Source organism: Oncorhynchus masou, chromosome 2, assembly GCF_036934945.1.
Source record: "Oncorhynchus masou masou isolate Uvic2021 chromosome 2, UVic_Omas_1.1, whole genome shotgun sequence".
NCBI lineage: Eukaryota > Metazoa > Chordata > Actinopteri > Salmoniformes > Salmonidae > Oncorhynchus > Oncorhynchus masou.
The window spans coordinates 31,677,329-31,703,974 of record NC_088213.1 but is presented as its reverse complement, the minus strand read 5'-3'; the positions used below and the strand labels follow the sequence as shown (position 1 = coordinate 31,703,974).

The 26,646-nt window shown below is 43.9% G+C and overlaps 1 protein-coding gene across 2 annotated transcripts in view; it reads left to right on the top strand.

Annotated features, from left to right (window-relative positions):
• Positions 1-9,298: 9,298 nt before the first annotated feature.
• Positions 9,299-26,646, top strand: part of LOC135558652 (furin-1-like) — an 89,067-nt gene continuing 71,719 nt past the window's right edge. Inside the window, exons 1-2 of one of the 2 annotated variants that reach the window (XM_064992634.1) lie at positions 9,299-10,010; positions 15,166-15,462. In XM_064992634.1, coding sequence (XP_064848706.1) covers positions 15,259-15,462 — 204 coding nt within the window. In that variant the 5' untranslated portion in view covers positions 9,299-10,010; positions 15,166-15,258. Of the gene's footprint in view, positions 10,011-11,391; positions 11,479-15,165; positions 15,463-26,646 lie in introns of those variants that run through there. The other variant, XM_064992644.1, reaches the window with a different exon arrangement.

Genomic DNA, 26,646 nt, shown 5'->3' with positions numbered 1-26,646 from the left:
AACTGATATCTTTCCGACAGATAAGATCTAAACCAGGCCAGAACCTGTCCGTGTAGACCAATTTGGGTTTCCAATCCCTCCAAAAGAATGTGGTGATCGATGGTATTAAAAGCAGCACTAAGGTCTAGGAGCACAAGGACAGATGCAGAGCCTCGGTCTGACACCATTAAAAGGTAATTTGCCACCTTCACAAGTGCACCTTCACCTTCTCAGTACTATGATGGGGTCTAAAAATAGAGGTCAACCGATTAATCGGAATGGCCGATAAATTAGGGACAATTTAAAATTTTCAAAACAAGCGGAAATCTGTATTTTTGGACACTGATTAAAATCAGTTAAGAACACTCTTTCAATGACGGCCTAGGAACGATGGGTTAACTGCCTTGTTCAGGGGCAGAACGACAGATTTTTACCTTGTCAGCTCGAGGATTCAATCTTACAACCTTACCGTTAACTAGTCCAATGCTCTAACCACCAGATTACATTGCACTCCACGAGGAGCCTGCCTGTTACGCGAATGCAGTAAGCCAAGGTAAGTTGCAAGCTAGCATTAAACTTATCTTATAAAAAACAATCAATCAATCATAAATCACCAGTTAACTACACATGGTTGATGATATTACTAGTTTATCTAGCATGTCCTGCGTTACATATAATCGATGCGGAGCGTATTTGTGAAGGACTGTCGTTTCTCCAATGTGTACCTAACCATAAACATCAATGCCTTTCTTAAAATCAATACACAGAAGTATATATTTTTAAACCTGCATATTTTGCTAAAAGAAATGCAGGTTAGCAGGCAATATTAACCAGGTGAAATTGTGTCACTTCTCTTGCGTTCATTGCACGCAGAGTCAGTGTATATGCAACAGTTTTCCGGTTCCGGGTTGGAGCGAGCGGTCGCATCTACACTTCGGTCCGCAGGTAGTATAACTTTTCATTACATTTCCATTACATTTCATTATAGTACAACGGTTTGATTTGTCTAATCTTAGCAATTTCTTCTTAGCTAGCTACATAGCCGTCTTTGTATCAAAGATAATTGCGTAATTATCGTATTTCGTCGTCCTAACGTAGTCTACACTGCTATCTGCCCAGCAGCTAGCTAACGTCTACCGTCTACTAGCACTGTAGAAACTATTACACTCAACTGAACGACTCGATTAGTGTAGTGTTAGCTAGCTACATAGTTGTCTTTGCTGTCTTCGTATCCAAGATAATTGTGTAGTTTAGAGTGTGTAGACTTAGAGTGATTATCTTAATTTACCGAGGTTAGCTAGCCAGCTATTTGTCGTCCTTAACGTAGGAGATACTGCTAGCTAGCTAGCCAACAGCTAGCCAACGTCTACCGAATTAAACTTCAACAACCCGGTCAACATTCCGCTTCGCTCCACAGGTAGTATCACATTTTCATTTCACTTCATTACAGTACAACGGTTTGATTTGTTTGATCGTAGCTAGCTAGCTACATAGCCGTCTTTGTATCTAAGACAATTGTGTAGTCTAGAGCGATTTTCTAGGTTAGCTAGCCAGCTATTGTCGTTCTTTTAACGTAACGTAACGTAATCAACACTGCTAGCTAGCCAGCTAGCCCCCGAATAGCAGCACTGTAGAAACTATTACACTCGACGGAACGACTTGATTAGTGTAGTGTCAACAACGCAGCCACTGCCAGCTAGCCTACTCCAGCAGTACTGTATCATTTCAATCATTTTAGTCAATAAGATTCTTGCTACGTAAGCTTACTTTCTGAACATTCGAGACGTGTAGTCCACTTGTCATTCCAATCTCCTTTGCATTAGCGTAGCCTCTTCTGTAGCCTGTCAACTATGTGTCTATCTATCCCTGTTCTCTCCTCTCTGCACAGACCATACAAACGCTCCACACCGCGTGGCCGCGGCCACCCTAATCTGGTGGTCCCAGCGCGCACGACCCACGTGGAGTTCCAGGTCTCCGGTAGCCTCTGGAACTGCCGATCTGCGGCCAACAAGGCAGAGTTCATCTCAGCCTATGCCTCCCTCCAGTCCCTCGACTTCTTGGCACTGACGGAAACATGGATCACCACAGATAACACTGCTACTCCTACTGCTCTCTCTTCGTCCGCCCACGTGTTCTCGCACACCCCGAGAGCTTCTGGTCAGCGGGGTGGTGGCACCGGGATCCTCATCTCTCCCAAGTGGTCATTCTCTCTTTCTCCCCTTACCCATCTGTCTATCGCCTCCTTTGAATTCCATGCTGTCACAGTTACCAGCCCTTTCAAGCTTAACATCCTTATCATTTATCGCCCTCCAGGTTCCCTCGGAGAGTTCATCAATGAGCTTGATGCCTTGATAAGCTCCTTTCCTGAGGACGGCTCACCTCTCACAGTCCTGGGCGACTTTAACCTCCCCACGTCTACCTTTGACTCATTCCTCTCTGCCTCCTTCTTTCCACTCCTCTCCTCTTTTGACCTCACCCTCTCACCTTCCCCCCTACTCACAAGGCAGGCAATACGCTCGACCTCATCTTTACTAGATGCTGTTCTTCCACTAACCTCATTGCAACTCCCCTCCAAGTCTCCGACCACTACCTTGTATCCTTTTCCCTCTCGCTCTCATCCAACACTTCCCACACTGCCCCTACTCGGATGGTATCGCGCCGTCCCAACCTTCGCTCTCTCTCCCCCGCTACTCTCTCCTCGTCCATCCTATCATCTCTTCCCTCTGCTCATACCTTCTCCAACCTATCTCCTGATTCTGCCTCCTCAACCCTCCTCTCTTCCCTTTCTGCATGCTTTGACTCTCTATGTCCCCTATCCTCCAGGCCGGCTCGGTCCTCCCCCCCGCTCCGTGGCTCGACGACTCATTGCGAGCTCACAGAACAGTGCTCCGGGCAGCCGAGCGGAAATGGAGGAAAACTCGCCTCCCTGCGGACCTGGCATCCTTTCACTCCCTCCTCTCTACATTTTCCTCCTCTGTCTCTGCTGCTAAAGCCACTTTCTACCACTCTAAATTCCAAGCATCTGCCTCTAACCCTAGGAAGCTCTTTGCCACCTTCTCCTCCCTCCTGAATCCTCCTCCCCCTCCCCCTCCTCCCTCTCTGCAGATGACTTCGTCAACCATTTTGAAAAGAAGGTCGACGACATCCGATCCTCGTTTGCTAAGTCAAACGACACCGCTGGTTCTGCTCACACTGCCCTACCCTGTGCTCTGACCTCTTTCTCCCCTCTCTCCAGATGAAATCTCGCTTCTTGTGACGGCCGGCCGCCCAACAACCTGCCCGCTTGACCCTATCCCCTCCTCTCTTCTCCAGACCATTTCCGGAGACCTTCTCCCTTACCTCACCTCGCTCATCAACTCATCCCTGACCGCTGGCTACGTCCCTTCCGTCTTCAAGAGAGCGAGAGTTGCACCCCTTCTGAAAAAACCTACACTCGATCCCTCCGATGTCAACAACTACAGACCAGTATCCCTTCTTTCTTTTCTCTCCAAAACTCTTGAACGTGCCGTCCTTGGCCAGCTCTCCCACTATCTCTCTCAGAATGACCTTCTTGATCCAAATCAGTCAGGTTTCAAGACTAGTCATTCAACTGAGACTGCTCTTCTCTGTATCACGGAGGCGCTCCGCACTGCTAAAGCTAACTCTCTCTCCTCTGCTCTCATCCTTCTAGACCTATCGGCTGCCTTCGATACTGTGAACCATCAGATCCTCCTCTCCACCCTCTCCGAGTTGGGCATCTCCGGCGCGGCCCACGCATGGATTGCGTCCTACCTGACAGGTCGCTCCTACCAGGTGGCGTGGCGAGAATCTGTCTCCTCGCCACGCGCTCTCACCACTGGTGTCCCCCAGGGCTCTGTTCTAGGCCCTCTCCTATTCTCGCTATACACCAAGTCACTTGGCTCTGTCATAACCTCACATGGTCTCTCCTATCATTGCTATGCAGACGACACACAATTAATCTTCTCCTTTCCCCCTTCTGATGACCAGGTGGCGAATCGCATCTCTGCATGTCTGGCAGACATATCAGTGTGGATGACGGATCACCACCTCAAGCTGAACCTCGGCAAGACGGAGCTGCTCTTCCTCCCGGGGAAGGACTGCCCGTTCCATGATCTCGCCATCACGGTTGACAACTCCATTGTGTCCTCCTCCCAGAGCGCTAAGAACCTTGGCGTGATCCTGGACAACACCCTGTCGTTCTCAACCAACATCAAGGCGGTGGCCCGTTCCTGTAGGTTCATGCTCTACAACATCCGCAGAGTACGACCCTGCCTCACACAGGAAGCGGCGCAAGTCCTAATCCAGGCACTTGTCATCTCCCGTCTGGATTACTGCAACTCGCTGTTGGCTGGGCTCCCTGCCTGTGCCATTAAACCCCTACAACTCATCCAGAACGCCGCAGCCCGTCTGGTGTTCAACCTTCCCAAGTTCTCTCACGTCACCCCGCTCCTCCGCTCTCTCCACTGGCTTCCAGTTGAAGCTCGCATCCGCTACAAGAACATGGTGCTTGCCTACGGAGCTGTGAGGGGAACGGCACCGCAGTACCTCCAGGCTCTGATCAGGCCCTACACCCAAACAAGGGCACTGCGTTCATCCACCTCTGGCCTGCTCGCCTCCCTACCACTGAGGAAGTACAGTTCCCGCTCAGCCCAGTCAAAACTGTTCGCTGCTCTGGCCCCCCAATGGTGGAACAAACTCCCTCACGACGCCAGGACAGCGGAGTCAATCACCACCTTCCGGAGACACCTGAAACCCCACCTCTTCAAGGAATACCTAGGATAGGACCCCCCCCCCCCTTAAATGATTTAGATGCACTATTGTAAAGTGGCTGTTCCACTGGATGTCAGAAGGTGAATTCACCAATTTGTAAGTCGCTCTGGATAAGAGCGTCTGCTAAATGACTTAAATGTAAATGTAAATGTAGTTTGGGCCACCTAATTTGCAAGAATTTTACATAATTATGACATAACATTGAAGGTTGTGCAATGTAACATTAATATTTAGACTTATGGATGCCACCTGTTAGATAAAATACGGAACGGTTCCGTATTTCACTGAAAAAATAAACATCTTGTTTTCACGGTGATAGTTTCCGGATTCGACCATATGAATGACACAAGGCTCGTATTTCTGTGTGTTATGTTATAACTAAGTCTATGATTTGAGAGAGCAGTCTGACTGAGCGGTGGTAGGCACCAGCAGGCTCGTAAGCATTCATTCAAACAGCACTTTCGTGCATTTTGCCAGCAGCTCTTCGCAATGCTTCAAGCATTGCGCTGTTTATGACTTCAAGCCGATCAACTTCTGAGATTAGGCTGGTGTAACCGATGTGAAATGGCTAGCTAGTTAGTGGGGGGCGCTAATAGCGTTTCAAACGTCACTCGCTCTGAGACTTGGAGTGGTTGTTCCCCTTGCTCTGCATGGGTAACGCTGCTTTGAGGGTGGCTGTTGTCGATGTGTTCCTGGTTCGAGCCCAGGTAGGAGTGAGGAGAAGGACGGAAGCTATACTGTTACACTGGCAATGCTAAAGTGCCTATAAGAACATCCAATAGTTAAAGGTTAATGAAATTCAAATGGTATAGAAAGAAATAGTCCTATAATTCCTATAATAACTACAACCTAAAACTTCTTAACTGAGAATATTGAAGACTCATGTTAAAAGGAACCACCAGCTTTCATATGTTCTCATGTTCTGAGCAAGGAACTTCAACGTTAGCTTTCTTACATGGCACATATTGCACTTTTACTTCTCCAACACTTTGTTTTTGCATTATTTAAACCAAATTGAACATGTTTCATTATTTATTTGAGGCTAAATTGAATTTATTGATGTATTATATTAAGTTAAACTAAGTGTTCATTCAGTATTGTTGTAACATAGGAGGGCCAAGCACAGGAAGCAGCTCTTTCAGTAGTTTAGTTGGAATAGGGTCCAGTATGCAGCTTGAAGGTTTAGAGGCCATGATTATTTTCATCATTGTGTCAAGAGATATAGTACTAAAACACTTGAGTGTCTCCCTTGATCCTGGGTCCTGGCTCCGAAAACCTTTTGGAGGGTCTGTGGACATTTCCATGTGAAGTCACCAAAAATTTGAATATTATCTGCTATGACTACAAGGTCCGATAGTAATTCAGAGAACTCAGTGAGGATCGCTGTATATGGCCCAGGCCTGTAAACAGTAGCTATAAAAAGTTATTGATTAGGCTGCATAGATTTCATGACTAGAAGCTCAAAAGACTAGTCAAAAAAAATAAATGTAGAAATCCATGTTATTTAATTATTGCACCCACACTGCTCGCACCACGATGCCCAGGGCTGAAATAGAAGTCCTTTCTATTTCTGATGCAGATCGCGCTGCAAGTCCTGCCTCTTCCATCTCCTCATTGGTTTTATAGAAGCAGGTACCCACGTGCCATCTCCTCACTGGTTATACCCACGTGGGTGATTGAAAGACGAACTGTTTTGCCAATAGTCGTGGTAATATTATGAAAGTTTAGATGCAATCACCATATGAAAAAGCCTGGGAGGAGGAGAGATGACTAGAAACGATTCGGTTGGCCGTTTTATGTGTGGATTAATTGTCGGAGTAGAGGACCTTGTGCATATCAGGTAAAATAACTCAACGTTTATATGCCAGGACAAATTAGCTAGCAACAGCAAGCTAGCTAAATAGGACAAATTAGCTAGCAAGTGCAATATAACTAGCTCAATTGCCATACATGTTTAATGCTTTTCACCTGTCCCCAAATTAATGTCATTGGTTCAGATTTTGTTTTGATATTTTAACCTGCGTGTCGTGATAGAGTTTGGTGTAGGGGGACAAAATAAATGTATGCACAATGGCGCACGCTCGCAGCCGGTTTGGGTTCAGTGTTAGCAACACCTCCGCCTTTGCGGGAGATCTGGTCACTAGTGTAACCAGGAGGTAAGGCCTCATTTAACACAGTACATTCATCAAGCTTAAGCCATGTTTCAGTCAGGCCAATCACATCAAGATTATGATCAGTGATTAGTTCATTGACTATAACTGCCTTGGAAGTGAGGGATCTAACATTAAGTAGCCCTATTTTGAGATGTGAGGTATCACAATCTCTTCTTTCAATAATGGCAGGAATGGAGGAGGTCTTTATTCTAGTGAGATTGCTAAGGCGAACACCTCCATGTTAGTTTTGCCCGCCCTAGGTCGAGGCACAGACACGGTCTTGTGAGGATTCTGTGTTTTGCACTATAGGCCGTTACCATATATGTGATTGAATATTATCTGCTGTTGGCTTGTGTGGATGTATGTGTTATGAAACATAGCCGACTTGAGACATTGTTAACAGTTTCAGGGCCATGTGCCTTTCTCGTGATGGAAAAATACAGAATAACATAAAAACGGACACATAAAGAACGTAGTGTCGGGAACAAACAGGCTTTTGTTAAATAACAGGAGCCAGGTGCGTGATAACTGTATCGAGCATGGGCGCATAGATATTCTACACAACTACTGACCGCTGAAGCGCCTAGGGGGCTGGGACCAGCTCGGGCGCCAACAATCAACAATAGGCTGAGTGAGTTTAAACCACGCCCAGTCTCTACTCTGACAGGCCGGCTCGGAAGCAGGAACTACTTCTGTCAGAGTATATTATAATATCTTTGTCAGGAACAGATCAGTTCTCTGTTTGCCCTGCGAGGTGTGACAGAGAGCCCGTATATACGAAAATTGCATTTACCACTTATTGCTTAGATAATAAAAAAATACATAGCATACAATGCGGTGACTCATTGTCATATTTATCCTGATACCAGATTCGATTGATGCAACCCTAACAGTCTCAATGGGGATAGCTGAGCTGACTACACTGACCGTGGCAGTGGCAGACTCCACTAAGCTGGCAGGCTGGCTAACAGCCTGCTGCCTGGCCTGCATTCTTATTTCCTTGTGGAGCTAGAGGAGTTAGATCCCTGTCTATGTTGGTAGATAAGATGAGAGCACCCCTCCAGCTAGGATGGAGTCCGTCACTCCTCAACAGGCCAGGCTTGGTCCTGTTTGTGGGGAGTCCCAGAAAGAGGGCCAATTATCTACAAATGCTATCTTTTGGGAGGGGCAGAAAACAGTTTAACCAGATTGAGTTGTGAGACTGCTGTATAGTTCATCACTCCCACTAACTGGGAGCGAGCCAGAGACAATTACTCGATGCCGACATCTTTCTAGCTGATTTACACGCTGAAGCTATGTTACGCTTGGTGACCTCTGACGGTTTCATCCGAACATCGTTGGTGCCGACATGGATAACAATATCCCTATACTCGCCAGCTTTAGCCAGCACCATCTTCAGAATAGCCTTAACGTCGGTAGCCTTGCCCCCTGGTAAACAGTGTATGATCGCTGGATGATTCGTTTTCAGTCTAATACTGCGGGTAATGGAGTCGCCAATGACTGGGGTTTAATAAAACGCACAGCAGTCTGCAAGTTGTGACCGGAAATGAGACGTTCAAGTTGGTTTGATAGGTTTAACACTAAAATGGGATATTTAATTTAACATTCAAGGACACAACTGATCAGGGGGCGCGCTGAACGTAATTACTGCCAGTAGTCCAACCAGCCGCAAGATGGAGGTATTATTCCTAAAGGTTTTAGCTAAACTTTTATTTGAGTCGACCACTGACCAATGTTCGGTGGAAGATTAAAACATTTTTCAAAATTCATTTTCAATCTATCTACTAACAGGGTTGCACTTGTATTTAGCCTTGGATCAGACAAGCCAATGAAAGTGACCAGATTGAAAAGTATAATAATGTCGTTGATTGGCTGAGTAGGCTGGCGTACTCACACCAATGGTGCGACCTGCATGTCACGCGGTAGGCTATTCAACAGCGTGTGCATGATTACACGCTCCATCCTTTTGCAGCCATTAAATGGCAGTGAGCAGCTGTATACTTCAACAGAGCCAGGTGGGTTTTGTCTGGGCAAAGGCAATTTAAAAGACTGGGGTGGAAGGGTTTGCTTCGTTTGAGTTCTTTTTGAAAGGCTCTTCAGCTCAGAGCTTTTGAAAACGAATTTGTAGTGGTTGTTTTAGGGTTGTGTGTGAGGGCCCTATTATTATGCATATAGGCTATATTATAATGCATATCTGATGCTCATCAAAATGAAAACATCTAGTCTTTGCACTACCCCCCTAAAAAACAATTATTGACACTGCAGACAATATTTGTTATAGATTATTCCAGCAGATGGCGATATACTACTGTGTATATTACTCTTGAGCAGTAGGTGTGTCCAAATCCTGTGCATTTTCTCCTTGCCCTCGTTCGCCATGACGTATTTCCTGAGGGGCTATGTGATGTGGACCCCTCAGCTGTTTTGAGAGGGTTCATACAATCAAGTTTATTTTATTTTATTTTGTAACCATTTACAATGTAGTATGGTAGTTGTAAGACTATATTCGATTAATTAGTATATCGAAGACATGGGATCATGCGTAATGTAAACGGGAATTGGTAAACCTACAGAATAAACCCTCCTAAGGCATTGGAAAGTTTCCTGCGAATTGAGGCGCTCATGGGGTGTTTTGCAGTGGTGTACCTTCGTTCCTGGAAGAGGCCAGACTAGTTACTTAGTGCGAGGAGTGTGCTTTGCCTGTCATCGGCATTGCCTTGTCCCTATCAACGGAGACACTCGGGCTGTAACTGTCTGTGTCCGCCAAAAGGGCATTACGAGCCTGGCTGTAACGTTAGCTGAAATATGATGCCGTCGACGTTGATCCCGGTTGTTGTTGTTCTGTGAGAGTGGGTTTGTGTGAAATTATATTCCGATCACCGTTCAAATCGGAAAGATCAGAGAAACAGAAGGCTGGGATTAAATAAGGGAAAATTGTGTGAAAGAGCGCGTGCTCTGAGCGCCGCAGAATCGCAGTAGGATACATTGTATCAAGTAGTTGTAGCGATACAGTGTTGCTTTACTGAAATACCAGCGGGAGACGATTCAGGAACGTCTTGTATTCGAAGTTTATCGCCCAGCTGTATGCAGTTGTCAAGGACATTTGTGGTAAGTTGTCATTTTTTTATAGCAATAATAAGCAATTTCTGCTATGAACCACAAATGTTGTCATAAAATATAATGAAAATTGAATGATTTAATGACACGTGGGATAACTTTTTGAGACACGAGCAGAAGTTTTATTTTATAGCCTAACTGGGCATGTTGACTCACTGGTATAACTGCCAAAAGAGGAGATATTCACTGTTTTGCGACCAACATTAAGAAAGACGTCTTGAAAGACTTTTTGATTTGAATTGTAGCTTGGCTCCTTATGATTTGAAGAAGGATCTATTCGGCGGAGTAAACGCTATTACTGTAGCTTTGCTACTGTATATGATTAATCATTTTTCATGGTAATTTAATACTTGTGGCAGGGAATATTCATTATCTGCAAGCAACATACAATGGAGTGTTAGAGGAGCTCAAGACAAGAAGACAGTATATTGTAGTATGCTGTAAATGTTAAAACCTTAGAACCTGGATATTTTTTTTGTGGATTGTGATACAAATGTATTGTATTCATCACGTATTCAAGTGATTATCACCTTTTAAGCGCCCCTGTCATGTCTCCGTGTTAGAGTGTGTATCAAAGCACAGCAGTCCTGTTCCGGAGTTCCAATTAGCCTATAGGGAAAATGCAAATTCTGCAAATAACCACTGGGCTCTGTGAAAGTTTGTTCCTGTTTTGAGATTTCTTGACTTTCTAGCCATTCTTCAACTCCTGAGCCTGTGGCCATGTTTTGATTGCAAGTAGGGAGACCTGACAGGGGAAAATGCTGAAGGATTCTAACCTTGGGCACTGCTCTGTGGTTTGCCAATGTCATCTCCTGTCAAGGGCAATAGCAGCATCACCACCCCCATCTGCAGTTTGACTTACACTTTGTAGAATGTAATGTGTTTTCCATTTGGCCTTTGGTGACCCTTTTTAGATCATTTCAAGCAGAGTTATGAAATGTATGACTACTTGCTGATTTTGATTCACATTTATCTGTTAACACTTGTGCAGCTTTATAATATTTGCTGCCAAACCTTGACGTATGGTATCATTTACTCTGCTAACACTTATGAGCACTGGCAGCTAAATGGCTGGTATCCCACTTTGTCCTGCGAGCAGTAAAGTAGTTGAGCTTTTGTTATTCCACAGTGTATGGTTTTTATACTGACATTAAACTCCGGCTGAACGGTTGAGTGCCCAGATGAGGTCACTAGGGGCCCAGATGAGGTCACTAGGTGCCCAGATGAGGTCACTAGGTGCCCAGATGAGGTCACTAGGGGCCCAGATGAGGTCACTAGGTGCCCAGATGAGGTCACTAGGTGCCCAGATGAGGTCACTAGGGGCGGGTGTACTTTGAGCCATGCATGTCTGTGAACGTTAAAGGCAGGCTTGGGGAAGGTGCACACCTCTGTCTGTGTGTGCTGCCTCCGCATCAGATCGGACTGCATCAGAATCACAACAGCAGTCTGAAGCTCAAAGGTGAGCTGCATATTTTACAGCTTTTTCCCCCTTGAAAGTGTTAGTAATGTCATTTTGGAATGTCAGGTTCTTGTTTCTTGAGCTGTCAATCAGTGCATATGCCTGTTATTGTAACAGTGCGGTTCTTTCTGCCATTTATAGTTAAAGTTAAAATTGCCTTGTATTTGGTGGCTTTGGCCAAGTGTTCTGTCAGAATAATACATCTGTTCTGAAAGCTGAAGTTGTTCCACCCAAGTTTTCATACGGGTACTTTTTGTGGAGTTTAAAAAAAATTGTTTCGTGATGAAAAGATTCATCACCCCCTCTAAAATATAATGATGTTGCTGGCCAGTACGACAGCAAAACAAGGCATTGTATAAAGTGGAAATGTTGCTGCTTGTTAGGTGGATATGTTTTGTCGGATCTATTGTAACTGCTGTAACAGAACACACTGCCTGGAGCACTGGACAGGGATTTGACGTCCACTCTGCCAATGGATTTCACATACCCTAGTATTTCAACTAGGTCTTTGAAAAGTTCTCATTGAATGAAAACCTGGAATGCATCAAATGTTAATTCAGATAATTATTTTGTCTTGTTTGTAGCCTCTTTAAACTAATGTTTTGGTCGCTTTTGAGCTCAATAAACAAGTTGTTTTGCCAGAAGCTAATCACTCTGACCATGTGGTTGAGCAGGTTTTAAGACAATCCTTAATCTGGACCGCTGCATTAGAGGTTGACCGATACCAATTATTGGAGGACCAAAAAAAGCCAATACCGATTAATTGGCTGATTTAAAAAAAATAAAAAAACACATGGTTTAAAAAAAATATATATTTTTTTTATATATGTATTTGTAATAATGACAATTACAACAATACTGAATGAACACTTATTTTAACTTAATATAATATATAAATAAAATCAATTTAGTCTCAAATAAATAATGAAACATGTTCAATTTGGTTTAAATAATGCAAAAACACAGTGTTGGAGAATAAATTAAAAGTGCAATATGTGCCATGTAAGAAAGCTAACGTTTAAGTTCCTTGCTCAGAACATGAGAACATATGAAAGCTGGTGGTTCCTTTTAACATGAGTTCAATATTCACAGGTAAGTTTTAGGTTGTAGTTATTAGAGGAATTATAGGACTATTTCTCTCTATACCGTTTGTATTTCATGTACCTTTGACTGTTAGATATTCTTATAGGCACTATAGTATTGCCAGCCCAATCTCGGGAGTTGATAGGCTTGAAGTCATAAACAGTGCTGTGCTTCATGCATCGGGAAGAGCTGCTTGCAAACACAGGAAAGTGCTGTTTGAATGAATGCTTACGAGCCTGCTGCTGCCTACCACCGCTCAGTCAGACTGCTCTATCAAATATCAGATCATAGACTTACTTATAATAAACACACAAATACAAGCCTTGGTTTCCGGATTTGACCATATTAATGACCTATCATTTTGAAAACAACACACATTCTTTCAGTGAAATACGTAACTGTTCCGTATTTTGTCGAACGGGTGGCAACCCTAAGTCTAAATATTCCTACATTGCACAACCTTCAATGTTATGTCACAATTATGTATAATTCTGGAAAATTAATTACGGTCTTTGTTCGGAAGAAATGGTCTTCACACAGTTCGCAACGAGCCAAGTGGCCCAAACTACTGCATACACCCTGACGCGAATGCGCTTTTGTTAAATCATCACCCGTTTGGCGAAGTAGGCTGTGATTCGATGAAACATTAACAGGCACCGCATTGATTATATACAACACAGGACAACCATGTGTAGTTAACTAGTGATTATGTTAATATATATTTTTTTTATAAGAGAAGTTTAATGCTAGCTAGCAACTTACTTTGGCTCCTTGCTGCACTCGCGTAACAGGTGGTCAGGTCAGCCTGCCACGCAGTCTCCTCGTTGATTGCAATGTAATCAGCGTAATACCAATTTTGTTATCAACTTGATATCGGCCCTAATTAATCGTCCATGCCTATTAATTGTTCGACCTCTATTCTGCATTGTGTCTTGAGCATTGCATATAATTCTGGATGTGGATCATAAATCTTTGGGCACGAAGAAGTTTTGGTGTGCCCGAATAAATGTTTATTTTATGTAATGTTATTTATGATGGAATTAGGATACTATAGTACACATTTAAACATTTAGTTATGAGTCAAGAGGGATTTTATGTCATCCCTATACATTTTCTGAAAGGCGCAGTCAGAAGTAGTTTTATAGCTAGATCAGTATTGAAGCGATTTTAACTGTGCCATGCTACTTTGTACCTCTGCCTGCTATTTTTATCTTTAATGGGTTGAATCCTCCAGGATTTTTCACCCAGCTTCTCATTTAGCATATTCATGCCATGCAACACTATCTATCTGCTTTGTTTCTGCATTTCAAGACAGTCTTTTTTCCAGTCGATCTGTAATTTGCATTTATTGGGTTTCAATTGCCAAAAGTGCTTCAAAGGGGAGCCGAGCCTTGCATGTTTTTTCATATTTTCTTCTTTCAAATTTCCTCTGTGGAACTTGAGCCTCCAAGGTTCCTCAGCCAGAGCCCTATCCCAGCTGAGGTCTCATAACTGACTGACAATGGCTAACACTCATCCTCATAGGGGAGATTTCAGCTGGTCGTCCCATCACTCTCTCTCTTGGACTCGCTCATCCAATTTCCCTTTGAAAGATCGAGCTGGAAATGAAATGTTATGTTCGATGAAAAGTCTTCTTGGAAGGTTGAGGAACAGGTAGGGCCAGTGTTCTTTGTAGCTTTTCTGGGAGTTAATGGAAGGACGGAAGTCTCAAAGCAGCCTCAACCATATTCTCTGAAGTCAGCAGGCTACATTTCTTAATTGGTGTCACTCTGAACACCTCTCATACTAGTTTGTGGTTAGGGATTTCTATGGGGTTGGACAGTTGTTGTTTTTTCTGGGGGGGTTTTCTCCATGATTCCTGTTCAGTGTTCTTTACTTGGAAAAGTTTGTCTGACATCTCATGAGTGAAAACCTAGACTAGTCTAACCTAGACTAGTCATTGCTGGGCGAAAGTCTCTATCTTGGCTGACAGAAGGAGAGGGGAAGTAGAGTTGTACATGTATGATCATAAGCTTTGCATTATACATGGTAAGAGACATCCACTTCTCCAGTGCTGAGAAAAGGCAAGAAGCAAAGTTAGGAGAGAAATAATTCTGGATTTGTCACCAGTTTGTCAGGTGAACAGGCTGTTGAAAAGTCTGCCACACACAAACCGTCTGCATTTGCAATCAACATTTTCATGCTATAGAAATTGGTATGGACTCTGTTTCCTTCAACTAATGATTATTGTTTTCTTTCAAAGTGCCTTTTGTAATTCCAAATACAATACGTATTTAATTGTCATAGCTTCACTGAAAGGGAGAAGTAAGGACCTTGGACTCCTTTACCTCAAAAGTAATTAGTCTGTTGTTAATCTGGTTTTGTTCCCCTGTAAATGTTGATATCTTCACATCACTCCGCTCTCCTTTTGTAATGCTGTTGCAATGTAACAAGTGAGCAAACCTTGGCAGGATTGACGTCTCTCTGACAATACATACTGCTTCAGCTCACTATTACAGCACTCTGAATAGAAGTTGTACGAGTTGTTGTTCTCATTGTGCTGAGCTCTGCTACATGTTTCTAACTCTCTCTGTTTCTCTCTCTTCTTCGGTGATCCCGGTGCAGTGACTGTCCTGTGCGGTCTCTCTCCACCCCTGTTTGTCCCCACGGCCTATCATAAAGACGCTGAGCTCAGGGACTGCGCTGCTGTAGGACCCCATGGCTCTGGGCCTTCCATCCTCCTCCATGGGCCCCTGGTCCCGGCTTGCTGAGCGGCTGCTGTTGGGGCTCCTGCTGGTGTCTGGGCTGGGCATGGCCCTTGGTCAGAGGGTTTACACCAACACATGGGCCGTCCACATCGCTGGAGGACCACACGAGGCTGACCTCATTGCCAGTAAACACGGCTTCGTCAACCATGGCAATGTGAGTTGTTGGGGATTCTTCACCCTCTTTTGTTTGTCTCTGTGTGTTTTGTCTAAGTGAATAATTAGGAAACATCTACTGCAGAAAGTGCTGCTCTAGACCGCTTGTCCCACATTGCCTTTTAGTGCCAAAATACCTGACCTTAAATTGGCTTAAATATTTATTAGACTTGGAAGATGCCAGCCTCTGAGACACTCGGAACCAATTTAATTATATCACTTTACTAAAGCAGAAAAAATACTTATCTTTAAAAATATATTTGATATCGGAGTAATATTGACAGTGTTGTTTGATATTTATTTCCCATATAACTTGTAAATAGCAGTGCTTCTTCTGGAGATTTAGGATAAATATTAGTTTACCATAGGCAGTGGTCCTTATAGAAACCCCTTGATGACGGTTGAGTTTCATTTCATCCATTCCAGAGAAATGACTCACCCAAAAGACTAAACACAGTTACCTGAACGACTGCAGCATTGCCTTTCTGGGTAAGATGCCTCTTCTGTTACTCTCTTACTGAGAGTGGCTGACCACAACCTCCATAGGAATCACATCACATTCTATTGTTCACATACACGTGTTTAGCAGATGTTATTGTGGGTGTAGTGAAATGCTTGAATCATACACCTGTGTGTGTCTGTGGAAATGTCTGCATTGTCCTGAAAGCATCACTCTGCTTTTCACACAGCTTTGATCTCATTGCTTAAGGGGAGGAGGCCTTCAACCCCCCCCCCCCCATATGCTCAGCCTGCTGTTTTGTTTGTGGTAAATGAGTTTATCAGAAAAATGGCCTCCCCCATCTCTCTGACATGTTAGCATTCTCAACACTAGCAGTCTTCCTTGCTTTTCAGTTTCTGTTCAATTAAACATCAAATAAACTTTTTTCTGTGGTGGTCTTCCTTTGTCGCAGATGAGAGGCAAGTCATGGTACATTTCATGTGGCATTAACAGAACTTAGTCCCTGTCTTCTCCTCAATGCGTTGTGTTGTGGCATTGTTTGCATAGCTGAGCTGTGTGTTTGACAGGAACAGATTATCCTATAGGAGCTTCCTGACTGGAACGCCCAATCAGAGCGTGGGTGAGATGGGACTTTGAACTATGAATTGCACAGTGCGGCTGAGGGAAGACTAACAGACAGTGACAGGAATGGGACTCCGATCCAATGAGCAACACCACCAGGGTTTAGGTTTTCACTTTGTCCTCAAAACGAAAGGAAGGAGAGGAAATATATGAATAATTAAGCTCTCTTTGTGATAGTTTGTTGTTGGTGCCCCAGTAGGGGGGTGCAAGAAATGAAACATTTCCTGTTTGTAAGTGGGCCATTATATTCTCTGGCTGTATAAGTGGGCCAATTATATTCTCTGGCTGTATAAGTGGGCCAATTATATTCTCTGGCTGTATAAGTGGGCCATTTTATATTCTCTGGCTGTAAGTGGGCCATTTTATATTCTCTGGCTGTAAGTGGGCCATTTTATATTCTCTGGTTGCTCCATCAGAAGACTTCAATGTGGGCATGATGAATATAATTACTTTGTTTTTTTGCCTGTCTTTTTGTATCCATTTCACATTGAACTTTTATAGCTTCCTTCCTGGTTAGCTTGTATCCTGCTAGGCAACTAGATCTCACGTCTTCCAGTTAGAGATCATTCGATGATACATCTGGTCATGGAAAATATCAGAGTGTAAGATAATAATTATTCCGGTGCCATAAGGTGATACCGTTTAGTTTGGTTTTTCTCATTCTGACATGTCTATGTAATAGTTTCCATACAGACTTTTTGTATGCTGCCTACTTGGAAATGTAGTGGCTGTCCATCAATTTCCTTTAAAATGCCCTTTTGCCTAAAGGTCTGTTTTTATACTAACGCCATGGGCAATAATGTTGATTTATCAAATAATGATCTGAACCACATAGTAAACATCAGCTTAGCCCTTTTTAGAGCTCAGACCAACTCAATAAAGGTTGTAAATGGGGGGGGGATCTATCAATGGTTTCTGAAAACTCACCAGAGAGAGATGAAATAAGATTGCTTAATCCCTTTGGGGAAAATATGTTGGGAAAATAACTGGGGAGGATTGTGAAATCACTAGCTAGTGAGCAAACACAAAATGGTTGCAAGAAAATATTATATATTTTTAGTTTTCTTTATAATATGTTTACATTGCATCCATGAACAGATTATATTTTGGGCTGTGAGAAGGTCAGACGATAAACCTTCCTCACACTGACTCCTAGTTTGTATTTAGTGGGTGTATAATGTCAGTAATTGGAAGTGGTGTGGGCTTGTTGGCTGACGTGTGGGTTACTGATTGGTTCTCATGGAAAGGGGGACCCAGTAATTCTTCCTTCTGAGGGAATTGAAGGAGAGTTTAATCAGCCTGCCCTGCCAGTGTGACCGGTGACCGGACCTAACGTGGTAGTTTGAGTTGATTTTATTTTTACAGTGACGGTGCACATTAATCAATGTGTCAGTAAAAGTGCCAGTTTTAGCCAGCCGGCTAATTTTCAATCGCAGTCCCTGAGCTTAGCTTAGTTTACCTCTGTAGCAGTCGGTCAACCAGGGACAGTAGTGGATATTTGGGGGGCAAGGTAAGGGATTGTTGCTCCTTCTTCCACATCAACTGACCCCTCTTTGCCCTGTGTGATATGACAGTAATTGAAGAGCTTGGTCGTTTACGAAGCCAGGCTTCCTGCCCTGTGGCAGGCTTGGACTGTTGGTCTCTCTGACAGATGTTAGGCTTCTCCATTTTAAAGACTATACCCCACCACTCTTCACAGGGCATCCATTTTTGATTAGGGCACCCAGATCAACCACCTCACTGTATTCCGACAGCATTTCTTACCGATCAACAGGAATGTTGCAAACTAATCAGTAATCTCACTGTGAAATGTCCAATGGCCTTGTTTTTACTGTGATTACTGGGAAGCCATGAACTTTGTGTTGGCCATAAGGGAGTAAGGAATCCAGACATGACCATTAGACACTTACTCAGACTGTGTCCAGGAAACTGCGAGCTGTGTGTGGGTGTCTGTCTGTATGACTGCTGAGTAGATTTGTCCCATCACCATAAAGGGATCTGAATATGTTGGAGACTTAAAAAGCTGTTTTGAGCCAAAATGGTGAAAAGTTTTGGGCCTCCGTTTGGCTGACCAGAGCCAAGTTTAGCCAAGCCTCATTGGTCAGATCAGTAACTCTACTCAGCTAATGTGCTTTACTCTGACCTTTTGCTCTGGCAAAAAACAACACTATTTTCTCTACATGGTTATACCTGGCCCAGCCCCAGACCTACAGCGGGGAGGGACATGCTGTAATCACAACACTTCAGCTTTTATAAGCTCTTGTCCTCCACTTTAGAGTTGTCTGAAATGTAGTTGCATTTTTCTCTCTGCAGCAGTGTGGTATTGGAGTCTTCTCAGACTCCAATACCACACAGATTGGTCTTCCATTGCCCTCGGGACTCTTCTTGAGTAATAAGGCAGCCAACTTCCTCAATACAAGCGTGGCACTTCTGTGGTTTTTGCACCCTGTCTAATGGTATATATTTGGCCTTCATGTTTACTCAATTGCAGTGGGCTCCAGTTAGAGGACAAAGTTGACCCTGTCATGCTGTTAGCTTTCACACTGCTAGTGAGTACTCAGTCACTGTGTGTGTGATATTATAACGCTACCACCTCCAACGTGGCTACAGGAAAACCACAGTGTTTTGACATCTGCATAGGCTGTTGTAAACACTTTATCTTGACACCCAGATCAGCCACCTCACTAGTAGTTTCTACATGCCTCATCCTCTGTCTCTTATCAGCTTGGTGACGCACTGCGTGACCTTAACTCCCTCAGACCCAAATCATAAACCTGCCGGGAGGAAAAGGCCTTTCACAGGGTGACGTGGCATGAAACCTGCAAATGTAGAAATTCCCAGCCAATGTGTCCCTGGACGATTAAACATCGCACCTAGAGCAGCACTGACTACAGCGGTGTTTGTTTTGTGGACAAGGCAAGGCCACAAACGGCATCAGGCAAGGTTGATCACTTGATGGGCTGTTGATGCAATGTGTGCAGCCCCCACACTCATTAAAATAGACCATTAGGCAAAGGATAGGGGGCCAACTGGGCACTAAGAGTGAGAATGAAGTGTGAGATGATTGGAGTATGGTTATGAAGGGAGCAGCGTTTTACATTTACGAGGGGGTGCTGGGGTGTAGAGCAGCGAGTCGGACGGCGGGTCCTGAACTCGCCATAGGTGGTGTGTGTGTGTGTGTGTGTGTGGGGTAAGGTCATGCTGGGGGTGTTCCGCCAGTCTGTATTTTGAAGGCCTTCCGGACTCCTCATCTCATTACCATGTGGATCAGTGTGAGTATGTGTTCATCTGCTTTATCTAGCTGTATAGAAGGCCATGGCTTGAGCCCACAGCTGCATTGACTGGGGCCATACAGAACCATGACTACACCTTACTACATGGAACAGTCACATATGTTCAGCCAACAGGACATCATTTATGTGCCGTATCTGGAAGGAGATGAAACAGTCATGCAGAAATGCAATAATACCATCATGCAGAGAGATTCTCTATTGAAATAGTTGTACTTAATGATCTTCCTGATGCAGTGAGGCATCCGTCGCCAGTCATTGTGCAAAATAAATTGTAGTAGATCTCTAATCAAAGCAGTGATTCTGCCTTCCCTGGACTGATGATGAAAGAAAAGAGGTTTGCGTGAGCAAGATCTGGTGAGGAATGGCATGCCTCAGCTGTGGTGTGGGGCTGGTGTGTGCAGGTGTTGTATTGAAGTGGAGGGAGGGCAAGGGGATCACAGGCTGCAGCTGAGGGGGTTTTATGACTCCCCTGATTGTCCCTGTCGAGTTCCCCTCCACTCCTGGGACTCAGCAGCTCTGGCCCCTGGCTGTTTTTTTTACAGCAATGAGCCACTGATGTCTCTGTTAAAAACGCAAGCACCTTTTTCTAATTTCACTGTTAAAAGTGGATATAATAGGTGGCCAAATGGCCCGAGAATATATAATTTTTCTCGTTGCGTGCTAGAGCTCTCCGACAATGCAGGTGTACTGCGGTAGTTGGCGTTTCTCAACTTTGGGTGTTTTGCCTAAGCTCTGTGTCTGGCCTGGCTGAGATGGTCTCTACTCCATCATGCCTGAGACGGTCTCTACTCCATCATGCCTGAGACGGTCTCTACTCCATCATGGCTGAGGCTCATAAAGCCTGTGATGTTGTTGATGAGGCTTGAGTCCTGGTGTTAAACCTGTCCCTCTGCTGGAATAGTCTGCTATTTCTGGGGCTCACCTCGTCTCGTGTGGTTTACTGCCCCTGCCTGGCTTAATGGTCTCATCTCTCTGGTCCTCTTTCTATCTTATCCTGATTAAACACATCTATCCACAGTCAATTACTGTCATTATAGAGTGATTTCACCCTGGCTTTTATAACATGGGTGACCTTCTGGCACCGTCATTGGGTTGGGATAAGTCGATTAGCAGAAGTTACACACACTTGTATATGAAGTTGGGAGGTGTTTGAAAAGCAGTGTTTGCATGATGGATGTCTTTCTTTTCTCCATCTACTTTCAGTTCCCAGGAATTTAGAACAGGTTTGTGCTGTTTTCCTTTTCGAGAAGAGATGCAAGTGCCTTGCTACTGGTGTACAGATCTTTAACAAAATCTGCCTCTTCTGTCCTATTTTCTTTAATAACAACTTCCTTTGATTATTTATAGACAGATGTGGGAAGGAAGCTGATTAATAAATAAATGCCTCGTTGTTTCCTGCACACGCACATCAAAGTAGAATCCAGCGTTTCTCAGAACCCTGCCGTTTCCTTTTTTCTCAAAGAGTGCTGTGGTTTGTCACTAATGGCTGATGTGAACGCTTCCTGTGTTCAGGGTGTAAGCTAGGATGAGGAAGTGCAAGGTGGGGTACTCTTATTAGAGAAGGTCAAATCTCTTCATTTTTATGATAATAAGAACAGGAGCCTCCAGTTCATTTCATTGGTTGAACCTCCAACTCTGTGCCTGTGTTGTGTAAAGAGTACTCTATCCCTTCTGTACTACGTGGAACCACAACACACATGGCCTAGCATTAAACCCATGCATGATCTAATGGGGAAGGATGGTCTATCTCTGCCATCGTGAGATGGGCTGATTCTAATCAGTGCTGGTACAGACCAGCACCATGACTGGGCGTGATTAGTGTTAAAGGGGGCAATTCCATCTAAAATTCCCCATCAACATGTGAAGTTCATAGGCTCATGTCAAATGAAGGTGAAGAGTTTTTGAGAAATTAAAGCATATACATTTTTCAACCATTTTCCATCCTACAAATTAGGAATAAGCAAAGGCTTATCGGTAATGCAATAACAGAATTACTGCAATTGAATTGGCTACAATGGGAGATGATGGTAGTCACAAACCCCAGTTGGGTCACCTGCTACTGTCCTTCCTTCCACTGGCATACTGTTATGTTCAGCTCATAACTTTTATATTTTCTATATTCTTTCCCTTTTGTCTGGCGGTCAAAGCAAGACTGTGAGAAAATCTGGACAACCCCTCCCTCTCACTCGTACTCTTTCGCTCTCTGCTGCTCTCCCTCTTCTTTCTCCAGTTAATGGGCACGTTCCTCTGCCTCCGCATTGCTGATGCCTGCCAGATCTTACAACGCCTAGATGGGTATTTTATCAGCTAGCCACATATGTTACAACAATCTGTCAGTTGGTGACAGTAAATGACGTGCCATGCAATCGGCGTCTGAGCTGCATGCACCTACTTACCTACCCTCTTTATTTACTGTGACAAGCATCTTCACTGACACACTGGATGTCCATGGACGTTGAAAAGTAGTTCATTGAAATTTGGTCAATCCACCCTGGCCGGACCAAATCTGAACCAATCATAGACGTCTGTTTCACAAGCTTGCACAGCAGTGCACACTGGAGTGGAGTACAGTATAATGTACTATACTGAACTGTACTCTACTGTACTCTACTGTGCTCTACTGTGATGTTCAAGCTTGTGAAAAACAGATGTATATGATTGGTTCAGATTTGGTCTGGTCCGGGCCAACCAAATGCGTTCTTTTTTGGGGGCGGAGCTCATTATAATAATAGCCTGTGTGTAGATTTAATACCCAAATAATTGAAATATTTCCCCCAAATTTCTACCTTTTGTATACCAATTCAGGCTACATCACCATGAAGATAATGATATCCATAATTATGAATATCTGTATAGTACAGCTCAGGGAGCAATGTTATAATTCTGTTACCGGATGTAAATACACATTTCGCCTACTACAGTTCAGTAACCAAAATACATTTTGGTTACAAGGTGTCATGTCATAGCTGACGACCCATTCTTTCTGCAGACTTAAAATTAATCCGTAGCAGATATATTTTAGTTTTTGGAGAGAAAAAAAATCTAATTCTGTTACCAAACTTTGCATCTGCACAGTTCTTCCAGCAATTGTGTTTTTGTGAAGTTTTCTGTGTACATTTTTCAAAGTGGTCCTTGTGTTTTAGAGTTATGGTTTGTTAAACATTGAAATTTGTTTTTTTCTTTGGCATACATTTTAAAGTGAAAAATGGGAGTCAAAGTGTAATTCTGTTATTGTTTAATTGCCCTGGGAAAGATTGATGTCGATCTCCTAAAGGCATGGCTAACTATGGCAAGCTAAGGCCTATACACTACATGTAGCAAGACTGGAGGCCTATCTGTGCACCACAGGCATCCGGAGTGTTTATCTGTTAGATTCCCCATCTGTGTAGTTCTTGTTTTCGCTCTAGACTTCTCTGTTCTGTTGTCAGAAGTCTCTGCTCTGTCTCCTTCCCAGTGCATTTACATTTGTTTTGATCTTGTGATTGTGCGAAACGACAAGATCATTTTCGTGCAAGGTAATGCACAACACATCCGCATGCTCATCTCTTTAGCAGTTGATCTTTGGCATAGAGCTGGACAATGAGGACTAGACGATTGTAAGTGCGCATTGCAGCGGTGCCAAATTACTTTTGGTTCCCAATGTCCATGGGCATATTGTAGTGCAGTGCCAGAACTCCCTGCACCTACTGTAAATCATCAGGCCTGGTGACAGTGAGGACAGATGAAAGCTTGCCGCTGCAGAAAAACACTATGTAGCACACACACACACACACACACACTCTTTACTATTTTGACCGAAGTTGGTTTTGATAAATAGCTTTACCATGTCTCAAATCGGACAGAGGGCAATCTTGAACGATATAAATATAATCCAGTGTTCATGGGAACTGTGTGTGTTTCCAACTCTTCAAGTCTCTCTACTAGCTGCTGGACCTGGGCCACTCCACCAGCCATAAATCATCTGTGACCCTTTTTGTTTTACTCTTGATGCTTTCTCTAGCCCTCTAAAATGTAGCTATGGCTAATGTGGAACAGAACCTCAGGCTCAAATACAAGAGGCTGGACTCACACAGCCCATAATTGGTCCCTGGGGTGTCCAGGCTATTGACTGGGAGGCAAAAGGGGTTTGAAGTGATTTGCTGGAGAGCAAGGAATGAGGAGGTTATTGGGAGAGGGCGACACAGAGAAAATGGCGCGCTGATGGGATTTGAGGCCCCACTAGGCAGAATTCAGCTCGACTCCACAAAGGTGCTTTCTCCTGTGCACAGCACCAATTCAGGTCCTAAACATAACTGAACTCACCCATATCATGCTCCCTCACCCCTCTTCATACAACCTCTATCAAACACAAACTCCTCTTCAACCCCTACTTACCCTTTCCTCTCACAGCCTGAACACAAGGACTCTCTCATGATATGGTTTCTTGGAGAAACTGTTAGCGCCCATTGTGGTGTGGTAAGCCAACAAAGTCACCATACGAGTTACCACTCCCTTGGTTGGAGAGACTGTATTGGAAACACTTTGCGATAGATCTGCTGTGGTAAGTATTGCATTATGGCTTTGCAGTGTTTTGTGACATGGCACACTTGTGCAATCGTTGTGTCAATCTTTAACAGGCCTGTGGCTGTGCTGTGGACTCTGCTGTGGACTACTTTAGCCAATGAGAGCTGACGGGCCTAAGGGAGCGTGCAGCTTCTATACAGCCAGAGCAGGATGCCTCTTCGAGACTGCAGCTTTGAATTGCCGTAATATCACCGCGACTGTGGCCCTTAGACCTAACCGTGGGAGTTGGCCCTTAGACCTAACCGTGGGAGTTGGCCCTTAGACCTAACCGTGGGAGTTGGCCCTTAGACCTAACCGTGGGAGTTGACCCTTAGACCTAACCGTGGGAGTTGGCCCTTAGACCTAACCGTGGGAGTTGGCCCTTAGACCTAACCGTGGGAGTTGGCCCTTAGACCTAACCGTGGGAGTTGGCTGGTCTCGTAGTGCATATAGAGGAGTGACCATCCCCCTCTCTTCTGCGCCCCCTGACATTCATTACGCTGTAAAGATATTCATCAAAGTGTCTCTGGCATCTTGCGAATGGTGGAATCAACTTTGTTTTGCTCCAGAGTTGGAGTTGAGGCATGGGACATTTTTATTGTTTTGTAACACATATATAACTTTTTGTAACCTTTTTGGTGATGAGCCTGAAGGCAGAGCATTATTTAAAAGGTAAATGACCTTTCAACATCTGCGAAACCATCCTCAACTTGGCCCGTGAGAACAGTCAATAGTCGAGGGAAATGCATTGCATTGCAAAAGCTGCTCTTGTTTGGTGCTGCGTAGTTAAGAGACATGACCTGAGTATGACGTAAACCTCTGGACAGAGCCGGGCTGGGATGGCCGCACCCCGACTCCCAAACAAGAAAATCCAGCTGGTCAGCAGGCGGCCATCTGGAGCCGACAGAGGAGTGGACACCCAGATCGCCAGGGACCAGAGACGAGCCAGGGGAACTTCAGTGTCCGTTATTCCCCTGTTCCCTCTCAGGACAGGGATAGGTCAGGGCTGAAGGACTGAAGTGAACCACTCACAGGTCACAAGTGCTGTAACTAGAGCCAGATGTGCTGAGGGGACACAATGACCGCACACACTCACAAACACACGAAACACGCTGGGTCACCTCTCCTCACATCTGACAGTGATGTGTGTAGAAGGATTTGACAGTAATTGAATAACCGTGTAACTAAAGGTTATGGATAAAGACCTTGATGACCATAAAATAACCCTCAAAACGGTTTAAATAGGCTTACGTCCATTTTAGGATTTATTTTATTTTTATTAACTTTATTTTCGTGTAGATAAAGTTGTCCTAATAGCAGGAGTGTGCTAATGATTTAAGCAATTATTTTGCTAACTCAGTCTGTCTATTCAACTTTCTACATCTCTCCTATGGCACTTTAGTAAAAATATTTTATGTGGCCATTCTTTTATACTTTGTTATTATTCAACAGCAGTCGACAAGGTTGTTCTGGCTCTGAGGCCTATAATGAACTTATGTGTCATGGACAATGTGCCAATCCTCTCCAACCTGGCATGGTATAATTTGATACTGAATAGTTTATTAATTTGTATACTAATCCATGCTGATCAGGCCCAGCTCTGGCTGATATGCCGCCCTAGGCGAGAAAGAAAAATTGCCGCCCTCCTATCCCTGCGAAGTAGAATAGTAGCCTAGGCTATACAGTGTCAGCCTGCAATGCATTTTTACGAATGCCCATGTGGTAGCCTCGCGTTTGAAAAACAGACAATTTAATGTTAATCCCTGTCATTTGGTTATATTCATTTCTGTGAATGCATGTATTATTTACCGTTCTCACGCCTGCTACGTGCAAAATGTAGGAAAGTGCCCATTTGGCAATGTCTGATTTCTTTCATGACTCACCACGTCTACCACTAATAAGCTGAGCTTCCCAGTAATTTTTTCTTCACCTCACACAATGTTAACAAAGTCTGTTTTTCTCACATCTATTGCAAAAGGTAGTTCCTTTTAGTATATGAAAAATCTTTCCAACACTCCCGGGCCTCTAATCACCAAGCTTCAGTGTGAAAGAGCAAAATATCATGATCTGAAAATTCCATATATCCACGTCATTTAAAAAAGTAATCTGTCCCGAGCTCACTGGAGGCCCAGAATAAGCTAGTTGATACAATGTTTCAAATTCGCTAGCACCAGCTTCTGGCTGAACCCAGTTGATGATTTGATACAATGTTGCACTTCACTAGCAATAGCTCAAGTCAAAGTGAGGCAGGGAGGTGGAGTAGATAGTT